The following is a 13262-nucleotide window of genomic DNA, read 5'->3' on the forward strand; positions in this document are numbered from 1 at the left end:
CTTTTAAATATAGATTGAACTGGACATTTGCTGGTGGAAAGTCTCAGCGTTTGATTCTTTTTCTTAAAATTTAGAATGGAAGGTGGGATGTTTAGGTAATCATAGATAACAGTAGCTGACCAATATTTCTTTCAGTACTCTTAACATTTTTAATCTTTATAAATTGACCTGGGACTGCATTGACATCTCTATGAATCTCTGTTACTTTCTCTGTCCAGGTGCAAGTAACAAATGGCAAAGGAATACGTTTTCTAACTTGCATATATCCAGATCTGAAATAGCCCCTTTTAATGCAAGAAACATTTTCTCTCTCTGGATTGTGCATAACATTTCTTCTTCTTCTTTCTCCCTCACCCTCAGTGCTGAATGCTTTCAAATTCCCACTGTTGATTGGCATTGGCCTGTCCACAATCATTGGACTCTTATCCTGTCTGATTGGCTACTGCAGTTCCCGTTGGTGTTGCAAGAAGGAAGTTCAAGAAACCCGACGAGAGAGACGCCGACTTATGTCTATGGAAATGGACTGAGCTTCAAAGTTGAGGTGGATGCACACGTTTTTGGGAGGGAGGGGATTTTGGAAGGCCTGAGGCTACTCAGACTTGAGTGTGTCAAGCCAAAATGCCCTGACAGCCATTGTCTGACCTTCTCTCCTGGACATAGAACTTCTCCTTTTACCAGTGTTTCACATTTAGAGCACAAGTAGTGTTTGTCAGCATTGAGCTCTTCTTCAAGTGGCACTTTTTTGAGGGATAGTTCTTTTTTCCCCCACAGGCAAACTGTTCCACAGTGTGCTTCCTGCAGACCTTTAGCTAAGACTCACTATCAAGGCTTGTGTTTAAAACGTTTCCCCTTGTTGTTTAATAGGAAGATGGAATTGGAAGAGCTCAGAGGCAATAAATGTCTTCCTTTATAACTAGCTGATCCCTAGAGAAGAGAGAACAGGTTCCCTTACTCCGGACAGAATCTGGCGAGGAAATCCTTTTGTCTGCTGTTGGTGGGATTGGAATTAATCCTAAACTAAAACTTGGATTGTAGTTTCTGAAGTCTTTTTTTTTTTAATAGTGCTGGTTTAGCAGCCCTGCAAAGGAAGTAGGCAGCAATACAAACCTTTTCTTACAGTGCCCTGCCTCCCACTGTGCTTCATATTCTGCCCACTATTATCATACTGATAAGAGGGGCTTGAGCTTCTGTGCCCTGCATATTCCTAAGAGCCTCAACATGAAGTGCCACCACTTTTTCCACTTCTGCTAACTGTGCTGGTGATTTTTTTTCATAACGAACATGTCCCCTCTAGAAACTGGATGGAGACTGCTAGATGTTCTTAGGTGGATCACAGGTCTACCTAACTCAAGGACCAGAAGGTCTAAAATTGAGGCAGAATCCTCCTTGTACAAACATTCCTGACTTGGGGCAAGTAGAAAAAAGTCACAGAGAGCAGTGTGCCATGACAGATTAAGGTGCACCATGACAAAGACCCCTGCAGATCAGTGAACAAGGGTCCAGATCTGCAGCTTGTTATTGGGGAACTTACACAATTGGTTTTGCAGCCACCAAGTAGACTTTGGCATTGATCAGTGTCTGCAGTTGTAACTCAGGGTAGGGGTAAGGAGGGAGGGAGAAATACAGTGGATATACGTGGGGGCTAGTGCTTCTTTTCTGGATTCCCTTGTGCATGCCGCATAGTGCAGCTTATCCTTTGCTGACACACTAGGATAAATGATCATGATAGGGATCTCTGGTGCTAAAGTAGAGGGATCTAGATCTTGTCTTCCACATACCTTTATCCCTTATCCAAGGAGCTGCCCCTGTGACTTAAGGCATCTAAATCTTCCAGCACAGCCAGCATATCTAAGCAATAAGAATTCACAACAGATGCATTTTCCAGAAAACTTTAGGCATTAAACATGTGTGACTTGAGTCAAGCCTAAGACTGAACGTTCATGCAAAGAGCAAATAGTCATTCTACTCTATTGTGCTTGGAGGTGAAGTTGACCTGCAGAGTAAACTGGTTAATACAAGTTGAATGGAGATTGTGCACATACACAAGGAGGCATGCAGGATGTTATGCGTGTGAACATCAACTTAACACATTCATCTGAAGGCACAAATGGTGTTCACAAATCACCAGTTTCAGCTTGCATTGACTCCAGTGTAAGATTGTGCATATTGCTAGGTTTGCAAGCTTTAATTCTGGGGTGTCCAAACTGAGATTCCCGAAAGGTTCCTTGAGAGCTACAGGAACCCGCTGGAAATCTGCAAACTTTAAAGTTGTATGGAGTCGACATGGCTAGAGTCCTCCAGAAGGCTTAGTAAATATGAGAGTTCTGGTTGGCTGACCATGGTAATCTGCCCCTTTGGGGCCTTCTCTGTGGCAAACCGTTTTTGCACTTGACATTTAGAGCATTGCCCCAGGTGGCTTATATTTAATCCGACATCCCACTCATCTAGACAAATCCTATGTCTTAACCTTTCATATTGCAAGCTAATGTTTTAGTTGCATTCTCCACATTGTAAGACTTATTTCTTTCTTTTTTAAAGTGGAGCAGAAGCAGTTGTCTAAAGCACAAATTATCCTTCCATGCATATTGTGTCTTGAGTCTTTCTGTTCTCACATTTTGAGGGATAAACAAAAACATTTAAATGCAATAATTATGAAATGGCTTAGCCCAGGAAAGTTTGATTTTCTTTGAACACTTATTGCACACTTTGCCTCTCCATGGAAAGAAACTCAGGGTTATTTTGGTTCAGGGATTCCCTGCCTTTCATAGCAAGGTTCTCTCAAGTTGTTGCCCAAGCTTCTTAGACCAGAGGGTGGGGAGCTATTTTTCTTCTAAACAAATCTGGCTGATAGGTTCAACTGCTCCTTTTGATTTGGGATTATGCTTTCTCCCTTGTACTTAAGTATACCTTGAAGTAGTACCACTCCAGAGTCTCCTTCCAATTGTGCCAATTTTATATTGTTGCTCTTTTTAAAAAGTAGCTCTTCTGTCTCTCCAGAAAATATTTGTTGCTTCTGTTTTGTGTTAACTCTCTCTGGTATCTCTGTGGAGAAGAAGTTGCATGGGATTCAGTTAGGTGTTCAACAGTATTTGTCAGAGTTGCAGTCATGGAATCAACAGTCAAACATTCTAAGGGCTCCTGTCAATCCTGATTTGTCTCTTTCCATGCTTCTAGCTCACAGTTGGGAATTCAGGACATTTGGAACACGAATTGGGTAACATTTCAAAAGCATCTTTCTTAAAGGACAGGAAATCTTTTTGGTTGATTTTGAAAGAAAGGTTTTAGGCACAGCTCTGGAAGCTTTTAAAGAAATGTGTTCAGCATGGCTTTGGAAGATATGAGTTGAACAGTTAAACGATGCTGTGTAATGTGTTTTTTACATTGAGAATAAATTGTCTTTTTATAAAATCGTGTTCTGTGGTCATTGTGTTAAATTACATCTTCCTCTCCTTTTATATGTGGTGTTCAGTGTACTTTATGCTTTACCACTGCTTGGAGTGGTGTATTATCCCATTTTAGTCAAAGGAAAATAAAATAATGTTGTTGCTTGTCTATGCTGTCAAAAGCAGCCCTGATCTTCATTCTTGACCAGTCCCCTATATTGGAATGTCAATATTGCTGCATCCTGCTCTAAAATGATGCACTGGAGATCTCAAAATCACCATTAGTTGATGCTTTACAGTCCGTTCTATATTGACTTGAGATGCCCCTGTAATGTTTTTCTCTCAAAGGGTTTTTTTGTTTTGTTTACAATCTCTTGCTTTACATAATTAGCACATTACCACAATTGTACCAATATCATTATTGAATTTGCCAAACAATAACAAATTGTCCCAGAACTTTGTTGATATGCTTGTTCTTTTACTATACACATTCAAATTCTACTGAGTCCGAAGTTGAATAGTTAGGATAGTTAGGTTGATTTGCTAGGTTCAGTGATATATTTTGGTACAGTGATACCTCGGGTTAAGTACTTAATTCATTCTGGAGGTCCGTTCTTAACCTGAAACTGTTTTTACCTGAAGCACCACTTTAGCTACTGGGGCCTCCCGCTGCTGCCATGCCACCAGAGCACGATTTCTGTTCTCATCCTGAAGCAAAGTTCTTAATCCGAGGTAATATTTCTGGGTTAGCGGAGTCTGTAACCTGAAGCGTATGTAACCCGAGGTACCACTGTAGCAGTTTTGTTCAGGGAATGGTACTCAGTATATTTTGAGTCTGGGGCAGTGAGCTTCAGCAGGATCTTTCTGCCGTATGTAGGCTGCAGTTTTGAAACTGATCAGATGAACTTCATGGGAGGGTTGTTTCCAGCTACTCCACACCTTGCCTTTGCAAGCGGCTACAGGAGATGGACACTGAGCAATATCATGGGAGAGGTGTTTCTGGTACTAAGATGAAACTGCAACTCTCCTTTGCTAATGGATGCTGCTTGTTGCTTAAGTAATGTGGTTTTTTTTTTGTTTTTTTGTATGTTACTATATTCACTGTTGCTTTGCTACATCATTACGAAATTGTTGTAACATGTATTCCTGCTTTCTTTGCCATAAGCCGCTTGGAATATGATTATTATTTTTTTGCAGAAAAGTGGCATACAAATAAAACGAATGAGTGATGTGTTGAATAAGCTGGTAACGGGCGAAATTGAGTTAGATCTGTGCCTGTGTGGCAATGAAGCTCATTAGCTAAGCCACAGTTAAGTGGGCACATGTTTTGGGACTCTGGTCATGACCTGTTTCCCTTCTTATCCAGAACTGCTTGCAATTTTCTGCTCAAGATGAAGACAAGCGAAGGCATCTCTATATATCTTGACAGTTCAAGCTGCGTATCAAAATCTGCCAAGAGGCCTTGCAGATATACTCCTCTCAAGCCCTAATTTCCTTACCACTTACTTGCTTTTGTTCTTCTTTGCTTCACTTTGCTTCTTTTTCTGACAGATGAATTAAGTGGAATGGCTGGATGCAGAGGATGGCAGAGCTGCTGTTTTATTAATGATTATGTAGAAGAGGAAACTTGGGCACATAAAGCTTTTCTCATCCCTGAACGGCAAAGTCCTGCTGACAAAATTGCCTCTCTTACACTGGGATGGTCTGGATCTGGGAGGGTTTTTGTGGAATCCCTCGTCATAGTCAAACCCAGGCACAGGCAAACTCCGGCCCTCCAGATGTTCGGGACTACAATTCCCATCATCCCTGACCACTGGTCCTGTTAGCTAGGGATGATGGGAATTGTAGTCCTAAACATCTGGAGGGCTGGAGTTTTCCTATGTCTGGTCAACCCACTTCCTGTAGGGATGTAGACTTGCTTCAGCAATTTCCTTCCTTAGGGGCGGTGGACCTACTGGAATGGTCTTCCCCCAGAGGCTTAAGGAATCTGAATCCTTCCTGTCTGCTTCTGGAGAGATTGCACTTGTCATGGGCTGTAGCTCTTGCTGAAGTCCTAGTTGCTGTGGGGCAGAAATGGGGAATCCCCCCCCCCAACCATAGGGCGCCTTGACTTCTGGGCAACCCTCCAGTAGCCAAATGCCAGTGCTGGTGGCAGGGAGGAGAAGCAAAAGTGGCTGGAGGAGCTAATGTGCATTTTACATTTGAACACCCTTCTCTGTCCTCCATCTTGGCATGCAAGGACGAGTTCTAGCTGGGCAAAAGCATTCAAGGAGGGTGTGAAGCAGGAGAAGTGAAGTGTGTGGCCTTAGAAGGAGGAGTGGTCTTAGGAGAGCCCTGAGGGCAACTTAAGAGGCTTGGAGGCCTGCGCTTCCTCCCCTCTGTTCTAGGGGACTGAAGACCACTTTTGAATGGGCAGAATTGGGCGCTGTCCTGTTGAGCCCACTCACCTCCCTGGTTTACTAGAAAGCGAGGAGAAATGAAAGGTAGGGAAGATGGGGAGAACGTAAGTGGCAGGCAGCAAGTTGCAAATCTGATCACACAACTCATAGCTCCATGGCTGTGAAGAAGCAATACTTTTCCACCACCGCTGTATCTGGAGGGTGTTCTGCTGTGGAGTTTTTACAAGTGGCTTGAGGGTCCGCTCCAACTTGGCGCTCAGAGGCATACTGTGAGATGTGTTGATTTGAGGCCAATTTAGGGCCAATTAATGTTAAGACATTGGTCAGGTGAGCATTGACAGTCCTTCCTTTGAAGCTAAACGTAATCTGTAAAAAAATACTTTTTCACTGTATCTCCTTCATAGACTAGCAGGTTTCACCCCCACCCAAAAAAAGATTCACATGTGCCATTATCTTAAGGGATGGGCAGACGTTTTGGCAAGGGATGATTAGCTGCATTTGATGAGCACCTCAAACTAGTTATTTCCACACAAAGGAAAAGGTGGTTGTTACTTTGAGATCCATATTTCCTAGGATTCACACTTGAGCAGGCAGCCTTAGAAAAGCATGGATTGTGTGCAAGGTTTATAGCGGGTGCGTAACAATAGATTAAGAAGGGGGAAGGGCTTGCCACAGAGAAGTGCTCATCCTGTGTCGTGCTTGCTTCTTGTGCTGAAACTGAATTGACAGCCCACATCCTCTGTTTAATCACATTGATGATACTACAGTGCTCTGAACTACTGTACAAAAGTGTCTTTGAAAATGTAGTATAAACACTGACAACTTGGAAACACTGGCCTGCGAGGGCACCAGTTGGAGAACAGCCTTTACCAAAGGTGTCATGGGCTTTGAAGACATTCAAACTCAGGACACAAAGGAGAAATGTGCTAGGAGGAAGGCATGTTTCGCAAATCCACACCATGATCAACTCCGGCGCGGAAACCAATGTCCCCACTGTGGAAGGATGTGTGGATCCAGAATTGGCCTCCACAGTCACTTACGGACTCATTGTTAAAACCATGTTTATGGAAGACAATCTTATGGAAGACACGGCTACAAGTGATTGTCAAAGAATTTGTGGGAATTGTAAGCACATTCCTATAGCCCTGCCTGGGGAAAATTCATGGCTAGGGAGGGAACTCTTCCATGTTCCAGAGTCTTAGAAATTAGTTTTGGCACCAATGAAATGATTTATATGCCTAATTCTAAAATTGTATGGCCACAAAGACTGCAATCAAGATATCTTTGATGGTGAATAGCATAATCCAAGGGACTAAGCCATTCAAAATTTGGAATGACTTTTGAGTCCCAAGAGTGGAATCCGGATTCTGTCACAGGCCCATAAAAATCCCTATATTTGACAAATAACCTCTGAGGGAGTCTGTCCTTGACTCACGGTATCCACTAGATCCTACAGATGGGCATACATGTGCTTGTTTCATCTGCTTCTCCATAGGAACACTGGGGCTGAGTTAGGGGTTTGCTATTTGAGGCTGACCCTCATGTCTCCTCACTGCCACTATACGTTATTAGACACTTTCAGCATGGTGTTGATTGAAGCTGCTTGTCTACTGAATATAAAGCATTGAGGGGAAACCTTGAAAACATGACCAAGTCTAATTCTATGTCAAATGTTTGCAAGGAAGAACAAATGAAGTTTTGTTCTAATAAACGTTCGACTCTTTAAGGCACTTGTAGCTTTTGAGAGGGTCTGAATCGTTCTTCCTGAACGAAGCTTAGCCTTCGTGTGAAGTGAATGAGATGCACTGAACTACGATGCGCAATCTGCCCCGTAGCTGTTACGTTTCTTTGTTCCAGAGTTGTTTTAAATCTCTGTGTTTAGATACAGGTCAGTTTATGCAGCGGAAAGCTTCGGGTTTCTCTCTTCTTTTTACTATTGGTTGATCCATCTACTTTCCTTTCAGAAAGCACAAACGTGAATGAATATAAAAAAGCTCAGACCTGATCAGAGGCGTTTTTAGAAAGGGAGGAAAAAAGAACTCCAGGCTTCCAGACAAAGCTGTTCAAAATCTAATGGACCTTGAGAAATAGAGGCAGACGCCTGTGGGTAGTCCCTTCTAAGCAAGTTAAATTTTCAGAGCAGCAGCAGGAAGAGAATCCAGTTTATATTGTGTGGGGGGCTCTATTAACAATCTGAAACAAAATAATCACTTAATGCTGATGGGAATGAAGAGAAGCTGCTGAAATCAAGTTAGCAGTAGGACTGATTTGTATATGCATATTCATCACTTGATTGCCTGTATCCATTAAAACAGGTGATGTTCACTCTCTTAGGATCATGTGAACAAGCCTTTGCCAGTGCTTTTTTTATGGGGGAACACAAGGGTGCACATACCCCTAAACATTTTGTGAATCTTTGCACTTTTGTCCATTTGCTGCATTTATTTTTCCCAATTTGAATTATAAAATGGTGATTTTCTTGAGTCAAAATGCGAATACCCCTAAACATATTTTTTTAAAGAAAAAAAGCACTGGTAATTGCTATATATGCAGCAATCTTTTCTAGGAGTCCAACAGACTCCCTCCAACAGACTCTGCTCTGAAGGCAGCCCTGTTTAGGCAAGTTTTTAATGACTGGTGTTCTAATGTATTTTTAATCTTTTGTTGGAAGCTGCCCAGAGTGGCTGCGGAAAACCAGCCAGATGGGCGGGGTATAAATAATAAATACATCATCATCATCATCATCACCATTATTATTATTATTATTATTATTATTATTATTATTATTATTTTATTCCAAGTCCTGACTGAAGATAAATATGTTGGATTACAAAATGACTCCAGTCTAACAACAAAAGTTATTTTATTGATCCCCACAATGTTAATGTGAATTCCTCATTGGGCTCTTCCAAAATCTAGAAATCACTGTCTTCCTGAAATTCTGCTGCTTTGGGGTTGCTGTCGCTGTCTGAAATTTGCCTTATCAAGTTGTTGTTCTCTGCTGGGGTTTTTTTAGATGAATAATAATTGGTGGCTGTGCATACTTTTAAATCCTGCCTTTTTAATAGTCATTTAATTTCCCCCTTCTAAATCTTCTGCTTCTAGAAATGCTGTAATGGAATCCAAGCTTCTGTCAATCTAATTAGTTTTGAAATGCAAGTATCTCCAGAACTTAGAGACCTAAATAAGCAGCTTAATATTAAAATCCAGCTTCTTTCCCTAGCACTTAATACTTTTTATAGCAAAACTGGAATTATTGTTAAACAGGACTCTTATTCCTCCTGCCTCCATGACAAATGGAGCAAAATGACCATAATAATATGTCATGAGGTTAGAGGGAAGGTGACCAGTTACCTGTGACACCCCTTCAGCTCCGACCATCTGGAAGCTGAACTTTTTAAAGATTATGATTCTTAATAAGATGCTAATGCAGCTGCAAATCCCAATACAGACGAGATTTAAACATGTTATGCAATACTTTATAATACCATGCTAACGCCTAGTTAGGCAAGTCCAGCAGTGGATAAAAGTGAGGCAGAAATCTTTTTTATTTTTATTTTTTGCAAATGCTACCATAAAATGAGCAGTCCTTTTGTAATGAAGTTTTTAACAGCAACAGCAGCTTATATTGTGCATCCCTCTTGGATACTCTTTGTTTTTTAAATTGCCAGGAGATCCTCCATTTCCCTTTTAAAACAACACAGTTTTGTCTACAGTTGTGATATATTCAACAAGAAAGAAAATGTGTTCTAATGACTCTGAAATCTAGCAAGATCCAGAGAAGCATGGTTTTTTAGACCCTTATGTACACAGTGATACCTCAGGATGCGAATGGGATCCGTTCCGGAGCCCCGTTCGCATCCTGAATGGAATGTAAGACACGACGGAGTGTCTGTGCATGCACGGGTCGCATTTTGCAGCTTCCGCGCATGCACGTGACATCATTTTGAGTGTCTGCACATGCGCGAGTGGCAAAACCTGGAAGTAATGTGCTCTGTTACTTCCGGGTTGCCACAGTGCACAACCCGAAAGCGCTCAACCTGAAGCACATTCAACCCGAGGTATGACTGTACTTGCTAAATATCAGGCAGTTGCAGGCATGGAGTAGACAGGGTGTCACTGAAGGGGCCCTATCTTTTATCACCGGTGTATTCTGCAAAGTGTTCTTTGCACAGTATTAGTGCAGTAGGGCTGGATTTATTCTGCTTCAGCTTGCTGGAGAAGGTAAAGCGTAACGAAAACGGGACAAAAATAAACCAGAGCACTTGTGGTGTTAAGAAAAAAACCCCTAATGGACTTCAGCAGGAAGTGACATGATAGGCAGTTACTGGAAATGAAGCAATGTAACCACCACAAAACTTTTTGCAGGCACAATCATTACTGAAAGCAGGATCGTGTGTGACTGCCCCAAATAGCATCATGCTCGCAAGTAATCATGAATGTGCAATAAAAAGGATGTCTGGAGAGGTTCCGAGTTGGGAGAGCGTCTTTCGCTAAAGGCATAGAAGAGCTGATGCATGTTTGGCTTGAAAGTAAAAGGCAGATTAAGATAAGTTCTTAACTGGAAACAAAATTATTTGAGGGGGAGGGGGAAGTGTCCATGACATCAGAGATATTTCCTTTTGCAGAGACTTGAGAGAGTTACCTTTCATGTAACAAGTGGTAGTACTGATTTTATGTTGTTTCTTTATTAAGTTCGTATGCTGCTCTTCATCCAAAGATCATAAGGTGGCTCGCAACAAAAAAATCAAAACTGAGAACATAAAATACATAAAAAAAGAAAAACCTTTCCACAAACAGAGAGCCACCACAGAAAAGGCCCTTTCTCATGTTGCCACCACCTGGACCTCTTGTGGATGAGGAACATGAAGATTGAGAGCCTGGCCTGCCGCATTACCAAGTCTGCCATGCCACTTTCCTTGATGACAGCAAGACCTTCTGGACAAGCTATCAGCTTACAAATTTCCTCTCTGCAGTCATCAAAGGCACTGGACAAGAAAGAGGAACATGTTTCCCCCTCTTCAGAAAGACAAGAGTTGGTCCTTGTAGTTGTATATTGTGCACACTTTTGTAATGGCACTTAAACCTGAAACTGTCAATTCCCTTAGTATCCAAGTGCCTCACATAGTTTATGTATCCATCCTTATAATGTATTTATCCTCACTTATCATGGTTATCTCTTACTAGCAACAAGACCCATTCAAGGATGACAGGAATATCAATTTCCAGAGTGGTAGTTGTGTTCATATGTTACAGCAAAAACAAGAGTCTTATGGCACCTTAAAAGCTTATGCCAAAATAAATTGTTGTGGGTCACAGGCTGCTTCATCAGACACAAGATGTGTAATCCTGAGTTAGGTATACGTATACACATGGTTAGAAGTAGGAGAGATTGTTAAATAGTGAGGTCAGGGGAAAATTTATTACAGAAAGGAGAAATTATGAATGGTTTCTATTAATACCATAATTATCAAACAGTTTTTGTTAACTTAGGCATCCTGGCATTGGTAAGCAAATTAACGCTTGTAGTATGATTATTATTTTTAAGGAACCTTTGATCCCTATTCAAGCCACAGGTGATAGAATGGAATCCCTTGTTGAATTGCTGTTTCATGTTGCTGCTGCCCTGTTGGAAGTTGCTTTGTTCAAGAATTCACTCATTCATTCATTTTATTTGTATGCCATTTTTCCATACAAAAAGTCATGCTCAAAGCGACTTACAACAAAGGAAACAGGAATAATTTTCAAACTCTACGAGAACAACTTCATCATAACATAGCAAAACAATAGCAAATATAACAACATACAAAAAACCCACATTTCAATACTATAAATATAACAAGATTACTTAAACAACATGCAACGTTCAATAGCAAAAATAACAAGGGAGCTTCACAGTTTCACCATTGTCCTAGAAACACCCCTCCCATAAAGAACGACCACTTTATAGTTCTAGAACACGGATGGAGAACCAATTTGGCTCCACCGGCCAGATCTTTACCTGGCCCTATCTCCACATGCCAATGTAGGCAGGTGGCTGGGTCAACCCACCTGTCAGTTATGACATCAGATGATTGGCGAGTGGTTTGTCCCACCCACCTGTCCAAATCTCTTTATCAGCAGCTCTCAAGCACTTGGGGCTGTGCCGGCTCTTTGGGAAGTGCCAAGCATAGGGCTGGCAAAGCACTTTGCATAGCTGTTCCCGCTTGATAGCCACATGGCTGTCAGACACTTAGGAACCACAGTTGGATCACTGCAATACAGCAAACAGGTGCTGGGCCTGCTTTCCCTTTCAAATGCACGATTGGGAGTGTACTTTAAGGCTCCCAATTGTGAGCTCGCAGCTGTGTCTCTGCCTGCCCTGCACCTGATGCCACATATGGGCATGATTTTGGAGGAATGGCCTTGCAGGCCAAATTTGAACCCTTGGCAGGCCATGTTGGGCCCACAGGCTGGAGCTATCTAGGATTTCAGGCAGGGGTCTCTTCCAATCCTACCCAGAGATGTCTGAGACTGAACCTGGGACCTTGTGCATGCAAAGTGGATGTGCCATCTCTGAGCTTCAGTCCTTCACCAAAGAAAGACTGAATTGACAACTTCTGTATGAGGAATTGGGGGGGAGGGAGCACCACATTGTCCTTTACCTATGGCAGCAAAATTTCTTGGGATTGTTCAGCAATAAAGTATTGTTGACACCGACAGAGTTTTTTGTACTTTTATTTCTGTTCTGCTGAAGTACTTTTATTTTCACTTCCGTTCACAGAAGGAAGGTCAGCAAATAGGAGCACCAAATGTACGTTCTACAGCATCGTTGATTGCTTTGTTTAATAAATGTCCCAAACTGATTTATAGCTTCGGTTGTTAATGCAAGATGAACACAGGCTTCCTCAGCTGAGCTGAGCTGAGCTGAGCCTATGGTCAGACCCATGTTAGAGAGGTAAATAAAAAAAGGCCTTGAAGGGTTTTCCTGAGTGCTTGGAATAGATTATATATCAACACAGACGGTAGCTCTTTGACAAATAGTGCCTAAGCCATTTTCATGCTAAGGAAAGAAACAACACGTGAGTAAGCAGCAGTGTTTCAAGGCTGGGACTAGACAGATCCCACCTCCACATCTCATGGTGGCGGCATAAACACGGAGTAAGAAATGCAGAGGCATACTGTGGAGACTTGTAAGTGAGAAGCAAGCTTACAATAACCGTATTTAAAGCACTATGCAATGTTGTTGCTTTTAAAAAACAACCAATTATAAGCAGACTAAATGGTCAGCAGTAAAGTCAAGAGCATTTTAGCCTAGTGTTGAAATGCCATCAAGGTGGAAGTCGATTGGATCTTCCTGAATGAAGGAGTTCCATAGCATAGAAGCTGCTCTATCTCTTCCCTGTTCCCACCTCTAGGGCCAGACAGACCCGGCCTACACATGAGGTGAGGTGATCCACAGGGGGACAGCAGGATCCATGGGGGCAGCAGATCCAGCACC

At 42.0% G+C, this 13262-nt stretch overlaps 2 protein-coding genes across 4 annotated transcripts in view; both read left to right on the forward strand.

The window, feature by feature from the left end:
* PTGFRN (prostaglandin F2 receptor inhibitor) overlaps window positions 1-3408 on the forward strand; it is a 79756-nt gene extending 76348 nt beyond the window's left edge. For both annotated transcript variants that reach the window (XM_081858461.1, XM_081858462.1), the window contains one exon: window positions 361-3408. In XM_081858461.1, the coding sequence (XP_081714587.1) occupies window positions 361-527 (167 nt within the window). In that variant the 3' untranslated portion in view covers window positions 528-3408. The remainder of the gene's footprint in view (window positions 1-360) is intronic.
* Window positions 1-13262, forward strand: part of IGSF3 (immunoglobulin superfamily member 3) — a 494096-nt gene that overhangs the window by 138086 nt on the left and 342748 nt on the right. The window lies entirely within an intron of this gene.

The sequence above is a fragment of the Podarcis erhardii genome (assembly GCF_964252035.2).
Source record: "Podarcis erhardii genome assembly, chromosome: 4".
NCBI classification, from domain to species: domain Eukaryota; kingdom Metazoa; phylum Chordata; class Lepidosauria; order Squamata; family Lacertidae; genus Podarcis; species Podarcis erhardii.